Source organism: Pyricularia oryzae, chromosome 3 (assembly GCF_000002495.2).
Source record: "Pyricularia oryzae 70-15 chromosome 3, whole genome shotgun sequence".
NCBI lineage: Eukaryota > Fungi > Ascomycota > Sordariomycetes > Magnaporthales > Pyriculariaceae > Pyricularia > Pyricularia oryzae.
The window spans coordinates 4,111,063-4,131,834 of record NC_017849.1 but is presented as its reverse complement, the minus strand read 5'-3'; the positions used below and the strand labels follow the sequence as shown (position 1 = coordinate 4,131,834).

Below are 20,772 nucleotides of genomic sequence, written 5' to 3'. Positions count from 1 at the left end.
CCACCTCAAGGGCTTGGTCTATCCTGCGACCGAACGGCTGGATAAGGAAGGCAGCTCGAGGTGAACACGAAACCTTGCAGCGTACTTGCGTGCTGAATACATGCAATGAATTGAGTGATTAACTGCAAGGAAACAAAGGAGATAGCAGAAAGAAGGGAAGAAAAAAGATCATGAAATCAAAACCCAATAGCAACATCACCACATGTCAAAACCGTTCAATGATTGCATCGTGGACGGTTTTGGGTTTTGGGGTACTAATTACCACACCAGGAAGTGTGCTTGACGGATGCTTGGCTTTTGCTTCTTTGAGCACTTGGCCGGCGCACAGTACCACGTGGTCTCTTTCTTCTTCTTGGTTGCGTAAAAGATCAGCAGTAGGTCCCGGTATAACGCCAGGCAAATTATCGGTAATAGCAAGTATAGGCGTTGTCGATCCCTTTGATTATCCTCCCCCTTTTCCCCCCTTTGTTTACGTAGTAAAGCGAGTCGCTGGATCAATGGGGGAAAGGGGCTTGTTTTGTTTTTTTCTTGATTGCCTACTGTAGTAGGTAGCGAGAACAAAAAAAAAAAAAAAAAAAAAACCCTAAACCCAGACAACAGTGTGGTTTCGTCTACCTAGCAAGCTAGGTACCTACCTATAGTACAGAACATGCAGTAACAAAGTAGTCTAAACCATGACTGCATAAATGACACGCCCTTCTTATCTCCGTCCCATGTTTGTGTTTTTCCTTGTCGCCTAAACCCCATTACCCCAGTAAAGTAAGGACGAACAATGGGGGTTTATGTTTGAACCGATAAGGGGGAAGTCTTTGCGCTGCATGAATTTGATCTCCCGAGCTCGCGTGGTCCTTCCTCTGCATCTTCGTAGCATTGACGGCACTGACAAATGTACCATATCGTGATCGCATCGTAGTAGTGTACTATGTTACAGTAGGCGGCTCAATATGGGGCGCCCCAGAGGGCTTTCTTTCGGGTTTGTTTGTCGAAACTTTCTTTTGTTCTTCGGAGTTCGGGAGGTTTGATACAAGAGTTTCTTCTCTTTTTTTTCTTTTCTTCAGGAGGGTTTTGCGGGGTGTGAGCCCGTCCAACCCGCCCAACCATCGGACGATTACCAGGATCACCATGCCTGCGCTGCCAATCTTGATCCGTTTTAGGCTGTCGACGTTTTGGGCAAATTAGCACTGACAGGGATCATCAAGGGAAACACTACAAGAAATCAAGCAAATTGTTCTATACTGTACGGCACCGTCCGTCAGTACAGTAAACAAGCCGGAACAAAAATTGAAACCCGTCTATACGCAAGACACCAATTGGCGATCGGACGTGCCAGGTAGGTATACGTATGTATTTAGTCTAGTATTTACTAATTTGTCAAGCTTCATAATTACTTGAGATACCTGCTTCGTCAGCATTTGCCCCCTAAACACCATCTGGCAAGCTGGTTTTGCTAGCTTGACGGGGTGTTTCCAACTTGGCAAAGCCGGAATCCGGCGTGCGACGGCCGAGCGACGGTGTCGGGTATGGCACCGACGAACAAACAAAGACTGGCAAGGAATCAAGTCAACCCGGTGGAAGCCGCGCAAAGCTGCCGAAATTCACATGGAAAGAAGGCTACGACTCTTAATGGCATCATTGAATCGCGAGAATCTTTATTTTTAGGAAGACTAAAGTAGCTTCGAAGTGCGCTACTGCCGGTGCTGTCGAATTCCGTAGTGTTCCAATCCATCGCTTATTCGAATTAGTACAAAACGGATTATACTACAACGTATAAAGTTAACTTCTCGTTCTTCAATTCTCTTCCCACTACTGTAATCTAAACAGCAAATATTAGTAATTCTCGCAGTCGAAGCCTTTTTTTTGTGTGTGAAGCATTACGCGTCATCCGATCGTCGAAATTCTCGCACCACGGCAGGGTTTCCCCTAATTATGACGGCCGGTCCGCGGCCGACCGCGAATTCTTTCGATGCCAGCAAGCTTGTCAGCTATATTAACCGGCACTGTTACAGTATACTATACTATGTAGTATGTACTATAGTATTGACAGGGGACGCGGAATGCCCGCGGTTTGAGGTAGCGAGCGCGAGCATCTATTTCTAATTATGGAATGTAGCCGGTCAATTAACTGGATCTGGTATGGTAACCTTCTTGCACCAAGTGGTCCCGGCCCACGGGTGACGAAGCCTGCCTTCGTATTTCTGATTTCCATACCGAAGGACCTTAACCGTAGGGCCTAGTCTAGGTCTAGTACTTTGAAGAATACTACACTACCTTACTGTATATAGTAAGGATAAGATGCCTAGGAAAGCAATCGGTCAAGATGCTAGGGGTTAATACCATACCTGACTAGAGCTTAATGTGCATACTGTAGGACGAAAGTATGAATGTCATGTTTGATTCGTAGATTTTATTACTCATGCCGATTGCGTTTCCCTAGTGCATGACCATTGTACGGTTCGCTTCGGCGTCTCAAGTCCATCATGCTTCACAGTCTATTTTGCTTTGCTTTGCTTTGCTAACGGAATTCAACCGCAAATGAATGAATCATTTACTATTTCCCTCACATATGCCTTTTGATAATTTAGAAGCACGGGTTTTCTCCCCCCCGACCCCTGTTTCTTGCCGGTAACTGTCAGCACGAAAAACAAGACCGCCCGCAGGAATTAACATGCAATCTTTGCAAATTTATGTGGGATGGGAACGATGACTCGGTTGGCTGCAATGCGTGGTAGCGGAATCCGTGCCGAACGCAGGTCAGCTCGCCGCCATCTCAAGGATGTTTCGTGCGGATTATCGTCGGCGGGTTGCTGTATTCCGTGGTAAAAAAAAACAAAACCCCCTTTCGATGTTTTGTGGGCACTCGAAAAAAGATTCTTGGATCAATGTTGACCTGACTGACATTGATTGCAAGTCCTTGCCGAATGAGGTGCGACCAAGCGATCTGCGGGGGTTACCCAGGGGAATGTGGCTGCCTGATTCGGATGGCACCGTCGCCCATATTTTTTCGTAAGCCGTCCAACCACAGTTGCTCTGGCCGGCCCGGACTTGGTTGATTCGACGGGGGGAGGAGAAGGCAGGAGATGGGGTTTCTTGCAATCTCTTGATTCTGCATCTTGCTATTTGCCGTCTACAATTGGGAATCAATTCGCATGGTTCCTTTCTGTCAGACCGGCGCATGAAAATTATCACACCTCCGCATCATCAAGGGAGATTGAGCTGTTCCTGACAGACCGAATAAAAAACCAACCAGAAAGGCTCTCGAAGGATAATTGGGGATCCCTGTCCACGGTGTGACGGCTGGATCCCTGTCGGCTACAACAAGCTAGCATGGGGTCCCATGTCCTGGTTAGGTTGGCAAGGTTGGCTTGTGGGTGGGATGGCCCAGGACTGGCCCCACGCTTATTGATATGCAACATGGCCGAGTCTGACCCAAATCATCAGCCCTACTTGCCGACTACGGGGGGCGTGTGTGGACTAATTCTCTGTTTGCTCTGGTGTTTGGGAGTACAGGTCTAGATCGACTTACGTGTATATAATCAGAGCATACCCTCCCGCTCAGCCTTGCCTTTCCCGTGGGCTTATTCTTCCTTTTTCATCCTATCTAGGCCTGGTTCGATCCCCTCACTACCAACAAACACACCCATCCACAACAGGGTTGAAACAAATCTACCACATAGTAACAGACTGGCTGTGCCTGTTTATAATCACACACAACACCATCCACACCTATATACAACCAGCTACACTCACACAATGAAGTTCTCTGCAACCTCGCGAGCCGCCCCTCCGGCGCCCTTGGACTTCACCCACAGCCAATACAACACCCCGGGCAGCCCAGACTCTTCGAGGCCGCACTCTGGCGATTACACCCTCTCCTTCCCCGATAGCCGCCGCCCGAACAAGCGCAAGGACAGCTCCAGCTCCAGCAAGACGTCCGGCTCCCTTGGCTCGTGGAGGAAGCCATCCTCGCCCGGTACCGCCAACGCCCACTCTTACTGCGGTCGCCACAGCTCCCAATGGCTCTTTAGCGGCTGGAACGTCTTCCGCAAGGGTGGAGTTTGAAGCAGTCATGTGTTGCTGCCGAGTCGAAATCAGCAAACGATAAAATACGCTCAAGGGCTCTTCTAACATGGGCCAAACAACAACAATGCAAACAACTTTTGCAGCCTCCCGCTGAAGAGACGGCAGCACATGACTGCTCAAGCCCCCTCTATGACTACATAGTCTCCAAGGCTTGCAGACTGGGCTTCGGCACACACAAGGGCATTCCCGTGGAGCAAGCCACAGCCGCTTTCGCTTTCACACTCTCTCCCACCGGCCTCGTGCGTGTACCCTTCAAGCGCCGAGCAGAGAGAGAGAGAAGAATTATTTCCATGGCGCCGACTGAAATCTCATCGACGGATTCTCGTGTCGGGTTTGCGCCCGATTCCTTTTTTTTGGCTTTCTGTTATATGCACACAGCATCATCTAGTATGTTTGACTCGCGGATAAGCAGCTTGCAGCTGCCAAAAGTGCAACTATGTTTCACGACACCGAGTGTGTGGTGAAAGGGATCAACGGGAACTGGATTTTCTTATTCTCACCAGATTTATGAATTAATGAAATGATATCCCTTGAGCATGTATTTAATCTGTCAATTTTGTTACTCACAACATCTCTTTAACATGCGCTCTCAATTCATGACTTTTCTAGTGACTTTGTTTCTTATTCTGAAGGTATCCATTTTCACCTGACATCTGGTTGACAATGACAACTTCGCACAGCTCATCCAACTCACAGCCCAGCATTAACTACCACCTGGAGCACACGGGTATCACCGTCATCATCAATAGCAATATTGCAGCACTGAAAGAACCCGACGCGTTTCACAGTCAAGGGAAAATAGCATATGGCCTAAAACGGGGACATTTTGCTATAATAAGCTTGTTCGTTTTGTTTGCAGTTGTCCACGCTTTGACGTCCAAAATACCTTTGGTCTGAACTCGACGATCTTAACCGTATGATTACTATCATCCGAAATGCCAACCTGACTCGAAGATCCCGCGACTCTGGGTTAAATACGGGGCTGCGGCCAACATTGGTGAAATTATGATAATGCTTCAAAATCGAAATGGATGACAGTGTGCCTTGCCCAAGATTTAGTTACCTATTGTTGGTCAAAATATACACACTAGATTTTGTACAACGTTTTAAGTCTATGTACTAAACAAAAACCACTCCCAGCGGGGGAGGGGGAAAAAGGGGTAGGGCATGAAAATCCTACACGAAAAAGGGAACATCGTTGCAACTGCAAATAAAAGAAAACCTTGCCCCCACGGGGGGGGGGGGGGGGGGGGGGCCAGCATGATTCATCATCCTCATGACCTCCAAATCTCTTCCCATAATGATCTTCCAAGAAAATTACCCAAAACAGAAAAGCTCACCCGCTTTCAACCGCCAAACTCCTTTATTTGAGGTTCTCGGCAGCGTTCTCCAGCAGGTTGATCTGCCCGGGAGTGTTCTGCACGTACCGAGCATTAAACTTCATGATGCTTTTAATCTTCTTAAAAGTGAGCATGTCGATCGTGATCGGCTTCCGGACGACATTCCACCGGATGCCCTCGGAGCAGGGCGGCGTGGTCAGAGAACCCCTGTACTGGTAGACGTCGCTCTTGCACAGGTGCTTAGACAGGCCACTGAAGTCGAGCGCGCCTGTGTGTCCGGCCGTGCCGGGCGTGGCCACCTCGTCTACGCGCTCAAAGACGCCGTCGATGACCTCGTCGTTGTCCTCATCCAGCTCGATGAAGAAGCCGACGACGGAGACTGTCTTGTCTATACGTATTTAGATATCTTGGTTAGTATTCTGTCGTCTTGGTCCTTTATCGGCCAAACTACTTGGCGGAGATAACTCAGCCAAAAAAAAAAAAAAAAAAACATACCTTCGGCTTGGAAGACGCAGTGCATCTCGGCGGGATAGTACTCGCCATCCAAATGGTGCTCACTGGGGGTGTGGAAGTGGAACTGCGCCAGCTTGAAGGTCTTGTTGTCGAGGCTGATGGAGCCGTTGGCGATGACCTCGAGCGTGCTGCCCAGGTTGAGGAGCTCAGCGCCGTCAGGATACGAGTCGATGTTGAACCTGAGGCTGCTTCCCTTGACCGTCTTGTTGGAGCTCGTGCTGATGTCGATGGGCGACTGCTCCTTCCCCTTGGCGCACTTGGAGTTGGCCGTCTTGTTCAGTCCGTGCCAGTTCAGGGGCCCGCGGATGCCGTCGAAGCCAAAGTTGGCCACCTTGACCGCGTCGCCGCTGGCACGGGGGAAGAGGGTCGTCCCATGGTCGCAGAAGGCAGAGACAGCAGGCAGAAGCACCGCCATGACGCTGAAGATATTTCTCATTTTGAAAGAAAAGGAGATGTAGAGACCGGACTGGAGGTGAGCAAGAGAGTGTGACAAGAGTTCAGGCTCTGAGCAGGGTACTGTTGTGAAAGACAGGACAGGCAGATGAGCTGGGGCGCTGATCCTATGGAACGAGATGTACGAACGTCCCGGGGAGGGACGCTTTATACAAAGTACTGTTGGCCCCAAACGGGATGGATGGGACCTCGAGGTGAGGGGAGAGTGGAGTGATGACGGAGCGTACGAGAACTCCACCAGCGAGAATATTCCCGCTTTTGCCGCAGGTGATCAAGATCAGAGTTGAGATTTGTTGTATGTATACTTAGTATATCCTTAATAAAGCTAAACTGAGTAGAGTGACATTGGCCCAACCTTAAGTACTGATGGTAATCATGGCATGCAGTATGAAGCGAGCAGCCGAAACACAGCCTTGGAGGCATCGTCAAAGTAGTGTAAGTGCGCCGCCAGGGGGCATTCTGATTCGGGAAATTTGAGAAGGATTGCTGTGCGCTTCTACGATACCACCCTGACAAGACTGCAAGTTCAAGACCATCTTTGGTTTAGGTGACGTGATGCGGCATTAGGCACTCTGTTAAACGGTGGTAGGTTGGCAAGTTGGGAAGCGCCCCGGTCTTCCACCCGACGGTAGATGTGCTGACTGGGTGCGGGTTGCTGCAAGTGGAGTGTTACTTACCATCAACGAGGCTTGGAGGCTTGGCTCTCAGCTGTGTGGTGTTTGGTGGTGGAGCGCTTACTCTTAACAAAATTTCTTGCCAAGATACCATTATCCCCCATGTCACCTCGTACCATATTAATATTTCTTGGAACAAAAAAGTACGAGGTCAGGACGATCACATGGACAACAGAAGGGCCCGCCGCGAGTGAAGCAAAGAACTTGATGGTACCGGCGTTTTGGTTATCAACATCATTGTGATCTCGGCTGCGGCGGCGCCAAGGGGAGAGAACGGTAGTCGGAAGAATTAGCTCCGATAATGACAGGCCGGGCTTGACGTGGGTTCCTGCAGTATTCTGGAGTCAGAAATGTCACTATGCAGTGCCGTGCACTGCGCCAAGCACACGGTGATAAACAGAAACCCATTATTAGAGACTCGAACAGCCACTCAGCAAGGCGCGGCTATGCTGAAAAACAGTATGAAAGATGGTGGGTCAGCTTGATGAGTAACGATATCAAACTGCATGTGTAACCGAGCACACAAGGCAATGACCTCTCCGCGTGAGATAGCAGTATGTGGAAGTCGGCAGCTACTTGAAGGATTCAATGTTGCCTGCCAAGAGCTTGAGTTAGTCGCGGCCATGTCGTTTTGTCGTTTTGTCGTTTTGGAGCCACAAAATAAACGTCTGAAATGCTTCTTGAATGCTCAAGTCGGAGCCTGCCGCAGCGTCGGGTCGCGATTGGATTACTTCTCTCTTTTAATGGATAGGAGCGACAAATCCTGCTTTCTCCACTCAGCTGCAATTCATAATGGTAAAAGACCAAAAACCAGAAGGAAAAAAAAACAAGTAGACTTTAAGTGCTGAAAATAGCAGATACGAATGAGGTACTCTTGACGCGCGCATAAGAATTTAGGCGCGTTGACAGTTGACACCCTGCATATGTCAAGTCAAGATGGGACTAGACTAGAGTACCTTGTCCAGGGCGGAATGCCTATTTACGAAGTACGAACCTTAAGGTACACAACCTTAGGTGTCTTACCTAATGTAAGGCTGTTAATTGCTACGTACGCCCAGCTTACCTTATTCATTAACTACCTATCTAGATCTAGACCTAGTTGCCTTGCATTGTATACATCAAGAGCTGCGAAATGACTTGAGTTTACTTTTCAGGTATGGCTTCAATCACAACGTGGCAATATTGTTCTATCGTCACCTAGAACAAGCCAAGGCACCCATATTCCTAGAATGTGGTGGGATAGAGTGCTCATTGCAGAAGAGTAAGACCAGTAATCACCGGTGGGATGAGCAAAAGCTTGCAAGGTACAGGGCACTCATTGGGTGTTTCCCCAAGCCCCTTCCCCTCTTGGTCTTGTACCCCAGTGCTAATCCCTAAACGGGCAGCCAATCAAAAACACTACGACCCTGGAGACAGGGACCCTCCATTGTAGACTGCCACCAACACTTTTTTTGTGGTCTCAACCTTTGTGAAGTTGTGAACCCAGCGCGCGCATATACTGTTATTGCAAAATCAACCACAACTACGACTGCACCATTCGTGCGATCACGATGGCAACCAAGAAGCAGTCCCCAGCGGCTGTCAGCGCTGCACCCAAATCTGCCAAGAAAACGTCATCCCCCATTGCCGACGGCTATCTCTTCTTCTACAATGCCGCCTCGGCAATCCTCTGGGCCGCAGTCCTGGGCCGCGTGCTCCTGACGAACTACCTGCAGGGCCCCGAATTTGTCCCGTTGGTTGTTATGGACTTTGCGCGCTGGACACAGACCCTCGCGGGTCTCGAGATCCTCCACGTCGCTATTGGTTAGTAGTAGCTTGTTGCCGGTTCTGTCCAAATTTCGGCATGACTGGCAGATATGCATTTTGTTTGCATCTCAACTGACCGGGTTTTTTTTGTTCCCATCCTCGCCATGCAGGCCTCGTACGAACGTCCCTCATCACCACCGCTATGCAGGTTGGCTCTCGCTACCTCCTTGTCTGGGGTGTCGTCTGGCTCTTCCCTTCGGTCGCCACCAGCCCAGGCTACTCGAGCATGCTTTCCGCCTGGGCCACAACCGAGGTCATCCGCTACACGTACTTTGCTCTGCTGCTGGCCGGCGTTGACGCCCCCGGCCTCGCTTGGCTGCGCTACAGCACCTTCATCGTCCTCTACCCCGTCGGTATTCTGAGCGAGTGCTGGATGATGTGGCTTGCCGCCACTAGCCGCGCCGAGGTCACCCACCCGCTGCTGCCGACCGTATACTACATCATTCTGTTCGTTGTCTACCCGCCTGGATCAGTCCACATGTACTCGCACATGTGGAAGCAGAGGTCCAAGGTTCTGAGCAAGGCCAAGAACCACGAGAAGGCCAACTAGACGGATGTAGGAACAAATGAGCAACGATGCAAGGTGAATTGCGGGGGATATAGAATGTCCACAGGGACAACATAGGCGGGTGCATTTATGGTATCTAAAAGTATACATCCTAGACAAAAAGCTATTTCCTTTAGGGTTGGTTGTAGAGCGATTGTAGCATAAGGAATGTCATGCGACTCTTTGACACTGACGAGTGTGCCCAACACCTACTATAATTCTATCTTGGCGGGCTCCTCTGCGCTAGACTCATACCAGTCGTTCTTTGCCCAAGAAGTAATGAGCTCAGCCGCATCTGTCTTGAGCTTTTCAAATCCAGGGTTCTGAGGCTTTTCAAACATTGCTGTACATGCCACATGGTTAGATTATTACCAGCAGGAATGCAAGACGCTTGACGACGAGATAGACTTACACGTATGAGCCAAAGTCTCATCGGTGGCCATGTCGTTGATAGCCTCCCGCCATTCGCCTGCATTCGCCGACGACTTGGTGGGTAGATTGCAGAACGTTCTCTGGTTTCCCAGCACTGTACCAACCATGGACACTTGCTTTGGTGCTGCGGCTTTCCCGAGGCGAGTGTATAAGTTGGCGAAACCAATACCCAGGTCGCTCTTGGTCCGGGACATGTACGCCACGCGCCGTCGCAGCTCCTCACCCCGTGCCAGGCATCCCACAAAGGCAAGATGCGATGACGCCCAGGACCAGCCTTCGCTGATCTGCTCACGTTTCATGTAAGCGGCAGCTCCTCCGGCGGCGATGGCCGCCCCCGCGCCTGCGATCATGGCCATCTTGCCCCACTGGCCCCATGCGCCACCGTCGTTCCCCTTCTGATTCTTGTCCTGTGAGGCCGTCGCGGGAGGTGCAGCCATCGGCAGCGCCTCCGCCTGCCTCTTGCCGTCTGCGCTGCGCGCCTTGTCCCCAGCCGCAGCGGCCGCACCGCCTCCCCATAGCGCACCTGAAAGCCCACTTATCTGGCCCAACACAGCAGACGCCTGGTTGTAATGACCTTCTGCGCCGTGCGCGACAACCCCAGGCGATATGCCCAGGAAAGGTGTGTCAAATGCCAGCAAGCCCTGGATGTAGGGAAACATTAGCGAGGTGAGCGACGGCGACGTGGGCCTCTTGGCGGCAGCAGCAGCGGCGGCCTCGGCGTCAAAGGCCTGATCATCTGCGCTACCGGGCGCCGGAATGGGCTTCTCGCTGGTCAGGGCCATGATTGTCTCGGCGGCGACGATGCCGCCCATGCTGTGGCCGATCAGCACGGTACGGACCGAGGGGTCGACAGTGGGCGAGGGCGTGCCGGCGTCGACCTCGATGTCGATGACCTTCTCCAGCAGCCAGTCGCGGAAACGGGCGACGCACTCGGCCAGATCGCCGCGCGTATCGTACTTTGGGTAAATGACGACGCGAACATCGATCTTGGGCAGCTGCGCGGCCACCAGCTGGCGTAGCTGCTCGGTGAAGCCGTCGCTCGGCCGGCCAAAGGTGTCATCACCCCCCTTGAAGCCGTGGATGAAGCAGAGTAGCAGTGTCTTCTTCATCTTGGCTCCCCATTGAGCGATGGTAATTGCGCGTCCGCGGCGGGTGGAGAGATGGGCGTTGTTCGCATGTGAAACATTGTCATCCAATTAACCGTTGGTACCTTGGTCGTTGCCGCCTTTTTTGCTAAGTTTATCACGTGCTTACTCAATTTAACCAAACTTGGTGCCTGGCTCTAGAAATGTCTCAAAGTTGCTGTATAATACCTACCTACCTACCTAACAAAGGAATTATTGATGTCCATCTAGTTCAGCCTTGCACTCGCAAGGGCGTCCTGTAACCAAAACACCACTTCCTCAACAATGAACCTGGTTATCCATCATGCCTAGTAGAGAGATATGCTGTTCATCTCACGCCGAATGCTACCTACCTACCTACCTAGGAAGTCTTCTTCCTAAAACTACAATAAGTCTACATACCTGCTACTTATTATGGTACAGAGCCAAGGCAGGTAGGTAGTAATTTGTTGTCGTATTGCACAAGTACATGAATCGCTGACACACTCAACCGCCTACCCCGCACTGACGCAAACTTGACTCGTAGCGCCAGAAACGGCACCGGCTTTTGTTGATTGACATTAACGACAGGGAATCCTCGCCCCATTGACTGGCAGTCTGCAAAAGCAGACGGGGGAGACTGACCCTTCAACTATCGAGTTTGGCAATGGTAAAGTCAGCAGTATAGTACGTTAGGTACTCGGGTAGCTTAGTAGAAATTTTTGGCAGATCATTATCTCACTACAGTTAACAGCTAGATGATTTTGCAGAGCCGTTCCACGTCCCCCTACATTGAGGACTCACTCGTCTTTTTTTCCCCTTTCTCTCTCTCTCTCTCTCTCTCTCGGAAAATTACCAGATCGTCGTCTAGCGATCTGAATTGAACCCGCGCACCTAGCCACATCCCTGTCATGTTCCCACATAATATTGACGGTCGGTAGGCTACTGTTGACTAGACTCGAAACATGCGTAGACGGACGTATCCAGCTTTCCAAAACTTGCACGAATGACTACGTCGAACCAGGCTCTTGCATTTATGGTGATACGTTATTTTCGTGGCTTGATATTCCAATCGCGGTATCTGATCGAAATACCTGCTTGCACCACCACGCCGCGACTGTTCAACCCTTTCCCTCTGTTAGCCAGCTAATACCAGTCGCCGCCCGCGTTGAGACGACCGGCACAGGCCTCACGCGCCTATACCTAAATAAAAGACTTCCGCTCGACGACAAGACACTTCTGCAACCGATCTGGCCAACCTCCGCATGCTATAAGAGTGCTTTGATACGCGCCCTGCAGTCGAACAACGAGGCTGGGCTTTGCCCTCACCCTCCCGCCTCCCTCAGCTTTGTTTCGCGTCAAAGCAGGGATTGTCGGACCCGGAAGGGGACATGACATGGACAAGTCTTTGCTCATGTCAAAGGCGGGACCACTAGATGGAGATGTGGCTGTCATGGATGCAGAAGACGAGGCGCGACCTGGAGGAAGGAGCGGGACGCGGGCGCGAGATGCTATGGAGGGAATGGCGGCAGAGCCCTCACCACTGACCAAGACCACCAGATCCTTCTCGGACGGCGACGGCACGCCCGGCCGCCCAAAGCTGTCCCCATCCCCACTCATACTCGAAACCGACCGTCGAATGTCCAAGGACGACAGCGCGATCCGCAACACTGTGCCGGCCGCCCCGGTAACACCAAGCAGACCAGACTTTGTCCAGCGCGGGAGCATTCTTTCATCCTCTTTACACATGTCACAACAGGCAACAGGCACCGCGGCGGCGGGCGGGCGCGCCGCCGGCTTTGCCACCGACTCGCTACAGTCGCAGCAGCAGGTCAAGCAGCCGCCACTCTCCCCGAAGCTCGACCACTCACACATCTACGCGTCACCGACGAGCGCACTGCCCCGAAGGTCCCGCGGCCTCGACTTTTCCCGCGCCGCCACCAGCCTGCACCATTCCACACTGGCGGAGCAGTCCTCTCCGGACTCTTCGCCTACGCATGGTGGGAGGGGAGCCATGAACATACCAGGCGGCGGATCAAAACGGTTCGGCTCAGGCTTTGGTGCCGCTGAAACATCGACAAATTCGTTGTGGTCCATGATGGGCAACCACGAAAAGATGCACATCTCGAGCTCTGTGGGCAGCACCGCCCACATGGCTGCCTCGGACTCGTCGTCTAGTTCAGATCTGGACGATGATCTAATGGACGAAGACGTACCGGACGAACCCTACGTCACCACTCCCCAGATATCGAGGACGACGATGGTGCCGGGTCTGGGTAGTACTTACTCGCCCAGCGCACCAGGCTTGCATGGGCCCTTGGGAGGATCACCGGCAATGAACAGCTTGCTGTCATTCCAACAGCGCCAACGGCCGCGAAAGCAGCCAAAGAAGAAGCTGCGCGGTCCGATCGGGCTGGGGTTCAACTCCCATACTGGCCACGGTGGGGGCCTTGCTGCTTGCAAGTCGCCTCCAAACTCGTTGGGTCGTGACCCGAATCCGCACTCTCGCCGGGAGAGCATCAGCTGGGCTGCAAACCAGCTGAACCTGTCTGGGAACGAGAGCGACGATAACATGAAGCCTCGCGTGTTGGACAGTATCGAAGGCGCCATGGGTGCGCCGGGTCACGGTGGCCAGAACGAAGTGATACGGCGGGTTGTCCACCGACGAGGGAATTTACTGGTAAGCCTCGGCGTTTTATATTGTTCTTTCTCTAACTTTGAACTGCAAAACATGAGAGCTAACGCTGCTTGAACAGCCCAAAACCAAAGCCTTTGCTCGTATGCGTGCTGCGCTTGCAGAGGAAAATGCGCCCATCGACAACGAGGTACGCCGCGAGGCGGAAGTTGTCAGACAGGTGCGCGACAGCGATGTGGTAGAGCACCCTGCTCGGGCTCCGCCGCCAGCGCTGTCGGTAGCGACTACGGCACTGTCTAGTCCGACCATGGGTGTGATGCATGACGTTGATGAGATGGTAGACGACGCCATGGTAGTCGATACAGGCGCCGTCGTTGGCTCCGTATCAGCCTTGGGTCTCTCCTCGAGCTTTAAGCAGCAGATTATGAAAAATTCCAGAGTCAACAAGAACCTTTGGGATACGTTTTCGGAATCATCGAGTATCGGGGGTGCCGGTGGCACAACGCCACCGCCTCCATCGCTACCCCGCGGCTCTTGCTCAGCCATGAGTGTTAATAACGACGACATGAGCATGGACTCGCCTTCGGCCAACTCCGCCCCGTCTGCGTCCATGATTGCTACCGGTGGCATATTCCCAATGTCCATGACGACCCGGAGCAGCTCCGCCGGCGACACTCCGCAGCAGCCCGGATCCGGCACTATGGGTGCACCGCAACAGATGCCGCCCACGGCGGCAGAGATCACTCGGCGTATCAACAACAAGCGACGACGCGACGACGATTTTGATCCTGTCAGCTTCAAGCGGCGTGCGGTGTCGCCGGGCGTCAGCGCGCACAACTCACCAATAATGCAGAGCCCGCTCCAGCGCGACATTCCGTGGGGCTCACGGCCTGGGAGCAACGGCCATGATCGGGCCGGGGGAAGTGAGAGTGGGGGAAGTCAAGTGGGATCACAGCCGGCGCAGGGGCAGGGCAACCGCCCCGGCGGACCCAAGGGCCGCGTTGGATACCAAGGGATGGTCGACACAAATGACGGCATCACGAAATTGAGTATCGAGTAGTGGTTTCTACTTGTTGCTGGCGGAAACGGAATCGGACAATAACAGTACAATCCTGGCATACGATTTACTAACTAACTTGACTTGAACGGGGGAGGGGGTTACAAATACTCGCGAGAGCGCTTTTATGGGTTTAAATTTTGCTATCGCTTCCCGAGTATCACTTTGCATATATCATTCCCTGGCTGGGCTGCATCACGGATTGGGAATATGGAGTTTCCGGTCTTTACTTCTCACTTGGCATGGCACAGGTCGGTTACGTCCTCCCCTTTTCTGGTACTTTCTTTTCCTTTGTTTTTATTAGTTTTCGTTTTTAATATCCTTGGGGGACCGGAGCAGCCAGTCCGCTTCTACATTTTGGGCATTCCCAAGACAACCCACTTCCCAGTTCATCCATCCGATCATGCTCGTCATTCCATTGCAAAAAGAAAAAAAACACAAAAAAACCCCCTCGTTGTTCTTCCCGCCCATTCTTAACATGTGATGCCATCTATCGGCAAGTTACCTGCCGGGAACGTACTCTCGGCCAAGACCCTACGGGCGGGGTTTCCAAGCTGCCTCCGTGAAAGAAGGCTAAGCTATGTAGGGTTCAATATTCTCGTTGGCTAATGCCGGCCGCGTTACAATGCTGTGAGGAATCGGAGTAGGATTTGGGATTTGGCATGCCCTGAGTGGCCAGAACCCTCTTGTTGATGGAGGGTTACATCGCCTCGTCCTACTTGGGTAATCTCGAACCTGCATCTGTGCTGCTAGGCAAGGTGAATGCAGTATTTTGCCATTGGCTGGCTGCCAATCCATGCCCAATTCCGGGCTCCCCCCTCCCTCCATTCAAGAACGCCCCTGTTCCGGAGGGGCGACGGGAGCCAAGATCTGCGTCACATTGATTTGATCCCCGGCATACAAAGCTTACAGCTCGAAAAAAAAGTGGCTACGGTGGCTGCGGTGCATGTCTTTATGTTCTCAACTTCTCTTTCTCTCTCAGTCTCTCTCTTATGAATCATTGTCCGACGTCTTCCATCGATTTGTTATTCGTTCTTTCCCCCCTGAAACAATCTAGCGAAAATGGAACAACAATTAACTCCACGAAACGACGCAAGTATGCAGCCGAGCGAGGCGTCCAAGTCCAAAAAGCCCCGGCCAGGAGCTAGGGGAGTGAACAAGACCAGGAGTGGATGCCAGACATGCAAGTAAGAAAGAGCTGTGCCGGGCCTGAGTGCGCACGTGTGTTATGGGTGTGGTGGGTGCTGTTTGGAATCGGTGTTTTCCTCTTGATTTAAAAATTCGGCCATCATTTTTTTTCTTTTTCCTGGTCAACCTATCAAAGGAGAAGAGAAAGGAACAAAACGAGATCACTATATATCCCTCACTCACTCACACGGGCACACTCACACAGAAAACGACACCGAAAATGCGACGAACAAAAGCCCTCGTGCCAAAACTGCACCCGAGCAGGCTGGACCTGCGATTTCCTGACCGGACCCCAGAATCCCGAGCCTAAACCCGCCAAGGCTCGTGGTAAGTCGAAAAAGAAACAGCAGCAGCAGGGGCAGTCGAAACAACAACAACAACAACAAACCGCCAGCAGCTCCGCCCTCATCCTGTCCAGCCGAGGGCCAAACAGCTTCATCGCGGACCTGAGCGCCGACGAACTCGTCAAACTGGACCTGTTCGCCAACGTGGCGGTCAAGGCCATGGGTATATCGCTCAACGCCCCGTTCCTGGAGCGCATCATGCTGCGGGCGGCGCAGACGGAGCCGTGCATGCTGCACGCGGCGCTGTCTTGGTCGGGTCTGACGCGGCACGTCTACTGGGTCGGGGACCGGGCGTCGCGCGCCCTGTCGGAGCGGCAGGGGTTCGAGCACTACAACAAGAGCATCCAGATCCTGCGGCGCATGCCACGGAACCGCCGCACCACCGAGCTCGCCATGCTCGCCAGCCACATCTACGGCTCCATCGACTTCAACCTCGGCCTGATGGACCGGCTGGTGACCCACACGCATGCCACGTTGGGCATGGCGCAGGAGATGGGCATCGCCATGGCCGCCGGCGAAGAGTCATCCGAGGACAGTGACTCCATAGTCAGGCTCGCCCGCAAGGTCCACGGAGAGTTTGCCGCGCAGATCCAGGCCTGGAACGAGATGTCGCAGAGCCGCGATCGAGACCGAGGTCTGGTGATCACCGGAGGGGACCCCGAGGTCGGGTCCTTGCAGCGCCTTGCGTTGAACGATGGCGACGAGTCGGATTCGACGCCTTCTCCGAGGCCGAGACAGGCGGTGGTGGTGGAGCTTGAAGATGATGATATTTAAAAGATTGAACAAAAAAGCAACGTGACGTAACCATTTGCCCATGGATGCGACTTTTGTGTTTCAAGATGATGACATGTGACCTTATATATGCCATCGTCGAGCGCTCCTAGTCTATTGTCCGTCCATCTTGTACAACCCACACATCTCATAGCGTCTATTCCCAAGCAGCGACAATGCCATGTACTCACCATGACAGCGTCATCCTCCATCTCCCACCTCCCGCGGAGCGTTAAAAGGTGGTCGCAGTTGGTAAGAGTGAGATTTAAGTAATACCAGCCGTGCTGTTAACTCATGCAAATCCTTGTGTCTCCACACGTATTTTGGCTCGAGGCCCCCCGCGAAGCTGTCCTGCAACAGTAGCGGCTAGTGGCCAACATCTTGCCAATATAGTCCTAATATTCGAAAGGGCCTGATGAATAGTGCGAGAGCCTTCCGGTGGTGTGTAATCACAGCAGGCCGTTGATCTCCATTCGAGGCTCAAGCAGCGGGAATCGCACACCAGACAGTTGAATCAAACATTACCAGCGAATGAATGGTCCAAGTGTCATCGTGCATCAGCGCCTTCCTCCGGGACCCAGAGCGTCTCCAATTTGTCATCCAGCCACTTTGCCATTTCTTCAGCATGTCGCCTGGTCAAGACTGCAGCAGAGGCGCCCACGCTGGTGACTGTAGCGGCAGTGGACGGGGCAGCGCTCAAAACACTGGTCGTTTCCGAGGGCGAGCCTATCGCCGCCGACACCGTAACCTGGGGCGGGCTGCCCGAGCCATCAGCGGCAGGCGCATGCTCCTCTGTCGACTCCGAAGTAGCCGCGGTGCCGGGATCAACGCCGCCGGAAGAAGGACCAATGCAGATGAAGAGCAACGGGCTCTTGAGCGGTCTTATTACCACCACAGCACCGGACAGCTGCACCGTTATGCTCCTCGGCCGTCCCGCACGGGCCAAAGCGACAGACTCTGCGGACGCCGAAGGCGGCAGAGCCCCGACGAGCGCGCTCTCTCCCTTCCTGGCCGACTGGCCATCTTCACCACCCTCGTCCTCCTCTTCTGACCCGTCGTCCTCGTCACTTCCCCGTGCGCGTCGTTGCCCCCCGCGCGGATCCGCAGCTGCGGCGGTCTGTATGGCCCATATCGAGGCGGCCACAGTGCATTGAGTGCGGAGGGTGCTGACGGGCTGCCGAGACGCATACGAGAGCAGCTTCCCCGAGATGGTCGTGATGAGTGCCGAATGGACGTGCGCAGAGAGGTTGGATTGGAGAAAGGACGAGAGGCGTTTGGTGAGTAGGAGCGGCGGCGCGCCCGGCGCGTATGGTTGCGCGGGCATCGGAATTGCGCTTTTATTTGTATCGAGGCTAGGGCTCGGTATTTCTCATATACTCTAGAATGACAGATCGTCGGTACCGACTGGGAATTTTTGAGTTTCCAGAAAAAGAGAACACGGGATGAAGTTGTTGGAGTACTTTGCGGTGGTGGGGAATGGAAACAAAGCAGTAGAAACAGCTTGTTTGTGGCCTTTGCGCGTTTTAGGGGCCGGCCGTGTAGCAGACGTGACGCTCCTGCGGAATGACAACAAATTTCGCGGCTAAAGTCAGGTCGCAGTAGCCAGGTAGCACATCGATACGAGGTTTGTACAAAGATGGCTCGTGATACAGGCGTGTGAAAACAAGTGTTGGCGGGCCTTAGGTGATGTCGTGGCTTAATTGGAGTTATAAGGTCAATTACGTTCGGAGAGCCAAGGACAGGACTGATCAAAAGGGTCCCAAACTGCTACACTCCACTGGTGGATGCCCCCAAAATGCGGGGGGTTGGCTGCAGGTTTGACCAACTCGAGCCTGTTTAATTGACGATGCTCGCACAATGTGGGGTGGGTCTTTCTTCTTTCAAGCTAATAGACAAAACAAAATTAATCCCCTCAGTATATCAAATCAAGTAGGTCGGCCTCCAGACAACAGCACATGCTCAAATACTACCACTATGCACTCTCTTCCGCTGCAACTACCCTCTCAGCCTTCTTCCATGCCCTGCTCTCCCTAGCCAACAGGTCGTCGTCCAGTGTAACGATCAGCTGGCCATCTGGGTGAGAACTCAGCCAGGCCTCGTGTGCTGCCTTGACCACCTGGTACAGCGAGACTGTACTATCAATCCTGTCAGTCTGAGGGTCGATCGCTATCAGGCTGGCCACTTGTATGCAAAGATCCTTCTCCCTGTAGGGCCCGTGGTAGTCGGTGAGTTCGCTAAACAGCTCGAAGCACTTGTCCGGGCTTGACAGGTCGACATTTTCGAAGCAGCCGTGCTGGCAGGGAGCTGCGCCCCGTTCGCAGTGGAAGCAGCCACAGTCACACACTGGGCATCTGTTGGGCGGCGGGAGTGCGATGCCCGTCATCATATGGTACAGGATGCCACCTACAGCTCGGAGGTCGGAACCTCGAGTGTAATATGAATATTCCTACAAAACGAGCCAACAGAGCATCGATGAGCAGTCTGATGTCAGCGAACAGCCCCCCCCCCCCCCCCCCCCCACCAAGGTACGCAGCCAGGATTGGAAGATGGGTTTTGGTCTACTCACTCTTGGAAATCTGCCAAAATTTCCATCCCTTAGCTCTTCCAGCTGGTCAGACGAGGATTCAGCATCCCCGAGGCGCCTAAAGGCCACCAGGAGCCCATTCGCCCCACGCACATGGGTCGCGGTTTGGGCGTTAGAGAAGTTTCCCAGCTTGACCAGCCCATACGTCTCGGTACCCCTGGGCCTCTGCAAAAAGACATTCTCGGGCGTGATGTTGCAATGCAGTACTGCCAACCAGTCCGCGTCCTGGAACCAGTTGTCCTGCTCGTCGCCGTCATAGTCCATGCCACGCGGCGCTTCGACCGTGGTGCCGACCCCGTCCTCGCGGTAGCCGTCGTGCAGCCAAGCCAGCGCCCTTAGCAGGCTGACCAACACGTGCCAACAAAGCGATGGCGGGATGAACCCCGTGCTGGTCAGCGGCGCCGGCGGCTTCTGGAGCATGGTGTGGAGCGTACCCGCGTCGCAGTAGTCATAGACGAGATATCGACACGGTTGGACGCCTGTACTTCCGTTGGCTTTGACGATTCTGGCGCCCGTGGCCTCCCCCGCGATTGACACGAGGTTCTCGTGGTTTAAAAGTTGCTTGATCAAGTCATTCGCCGGGGTGTCATTGAAGAACTCCATGAACCCCTGTGACGTGCTCTTCTTGTCCAGGCGGCACCCGAGGAGGATTTCACCGTCGCTGGTCCGTTCTACCTCCACGAGTGACTTTGTCGGATCATGGTCGAGGTCGTAATACTTGATGATCCGGAGTTCTTCCGATTTTGTTAGAGTTGATGCCATTGCTGCCGCTGCCGCTGCCGGTCCAGGCCGTCTGTGTTTCGCACCGTTGATAAATTTGTTGATTTGGAAGCGCAATAATTGGCAAGATTCGGCACCTTGTAGAGCCAACCGATTGAGTTGGTGAGACTTCGAGTGGAGTGGGAAGTTGCTACCACCTTATGTTGTCCTCGCGTCTCATTGTAACCGTCGCTTGGAATTCTCTTGGTGTTGAGGCGCTGCTCTCCCTTCACACAGGGCGACGAGGTCCAACATTCCGCCGCTTCGGGGCAGCGGAACCGCCGCCACACATTCCCCTTGCATTTTCGCAGGAATTTTGCCGTCAAAAATGTCATTGCATAGATCTGCTTTACTCCCGTCGTGGTCAGATGGTAGGGAGAAAGACAGTGATGCTTACAGGGCCCCTAAGGGATACCCGTTACTCGGGCTAGCAGAGCTCAATGCCACGGCTGCTTTCCATGGTTCAAGTGGTCCGGTACTACTTTA

The 20,772-nt window shown here is 53.1% G+C and overlaps 8 protein-coding genes across 8 annotated transcripts; 4 read left to right on the top strand and 4 right to left on the bottom strand.

The window, feature by feature from the left end:
• The first annotated feature begins 3,545 nt into the window (after window positions 1-3,545).
• MGG_04974 (uncharacterized protein) lies at window positions 3,546-4,692 on the top strand. Its single transcript, XM_003712425.1, has one exon. The coding sequence runs from the start codon at window positions 3,751-3,753 to the stop codon at window positions 4,057-4,059; it is 309 nt and encodes a 102-aa protein (XP_003712473.1). The 5' UTR covers window positions 3,546-3,750; the 3' UTR covers window positions 4,060-4,692.
• Window positions 4,693-4,890: 198 nt separating this feature from the next.
• On the bottom strand, window positions 4,891-6,721 carry MGG_04973 (carbonate dehydratase). The gene is made up of 2 exons (XM_003712424.1): window positions 5,916-6,721; window positions 4,891-5,808 (listed from the first exon to the last, which is right to left on the bottom strand). The coding sequence occupies exons 1-2, from the start codon at window positions 6,367-6,369 to the stop codon at window positions 5,444-5,446; spliced, it is 819 nt and encodes a 272-aa protein (XP_003712472.1). The 5' UTR covers window positions 6,370-6,721; the 3' UTR covers window positions 4,891-5,443.
• A 1,778-nt stretch (window positions 6,722-8,499) lies between these two features.
• MGG_04972 (uncharacterized protein) lies at window positions 8,500-9,834 on the top strand. The gene is made up of 2 exons (XM_003712423.1): window positions 8,500-8,863; window positions 8,977-9,834. Exons 1-2 carry the CDS (start codon window positions 8,611-8,613, stop codon window positions 9,414-9,416), a joined length of 693 nt encoding a protein of 230 aa, XP_003712471.1. The 5' UTR covers window positions 8,500-8,610; the 3' UTR covers window positions 9,417-9,834.
• On the bottom strand, window positions 9,388-11,102 carry MGG_12961 (uncharacterized protein). Its single transcript, XM_003712422.1, has 2 exons — window positions 9,826-11,102; window positions 9,388-9,756 (listed from the first exon to the last, which is right to left on the bottom strand). Exons 1-2 carry the CDS (start codon window positions 10,952-10,954, stop codon window positions 9,626-9,628), a joined length of 1,260 nt encoding a protein of 419 aa, XP_003712470.1. The 5' UTR covers window positions 10,955-11,102; the 3' UTR covers window positions 9,388-9,625.
• A 171-nt stretch (window positions 11,103-11,273) lies between these two features.
• MGG_16837 (uncharacterized protein) lies at window positions 11,274-11,744 on the top strand (the record flags this gene model as incomplete). The annotated part of the gene is made up of 4 exons (XM_003712421.1): window positions 11,274-11,280; window positions 11,393-11,403; window positions 11,540-11,635; window positions 11,703-11,744. The coding sequence occupies 4 exons, from the start codon at window positions 11,274-11,276 to the stop codon at window positions 11,742-11,744; spliced, it is 156 nt and encodes a 51-aa protein (XP_003712469.1).
• A 600-nt stretch (window positions 11,745-12,344) lies between these two features.
• On the top strand, window positions 12,345-14,643 carry MGG_04971 (uncharacterized protein; the record flags this gene model as incomplete). Its single annotated transcript, XM_003712420.1, has 2 exons — window positions 12,345-13,628; window positions 13,705-14,643. The coding sequence occupies 2 exons, from the start codon at window positions 12,345-12,347 to the stop codon at window positions 14,641-14,643; spliced, it is 2,223 nt and encodes a 740-aa protein (XP_003712468.1).
• A 1,170-nt stretch (window positions 14,644-15,813) lies between these two features.
• MGG_12962 (uncharacterized protein) lies at window positions 15,814-18,645 on the bottom strand. The gene has a single exon (XM_003712419.1). The coding sequence runs from the start codon at window positions 18,265-18,267 to the stop codon at window positions 17,491-17,493; it is 777 nt and encodes a 258-aa protein (XP_003712467.1). The 5' UTR covers window positions 18,268-18,645; the 3' UTR covers window positions 15,814-17,490.
• A 113-nt stretch (window positions 18,646-18,758) lies between these two features.
• Window positions 18,759-20,555, bottom strand: MGG_12963 (uncharacterized protein). The gene is made up of 2 exons (XM_003712418.1): window positions 19,510-20,555; window positions 18,759-19,389 (listed from the first exon to the last, which is right to left on the bottom strand). The coding sequence occupies exons 1-2, from the start codon at window positions 20,287-20,289 to the stop codon at window positions 18,916-18,918; spliced, it is 1,254 nt and encodes a 417-aa protein (XP_003712466.1). The 5' UTR covers window positions 20,290-20,555; the 3' UTR covers window positions 18,759-18,915.
• Between the last annotated feature and the right edge of the window lie 217 nt (window positions 20,556-20,772).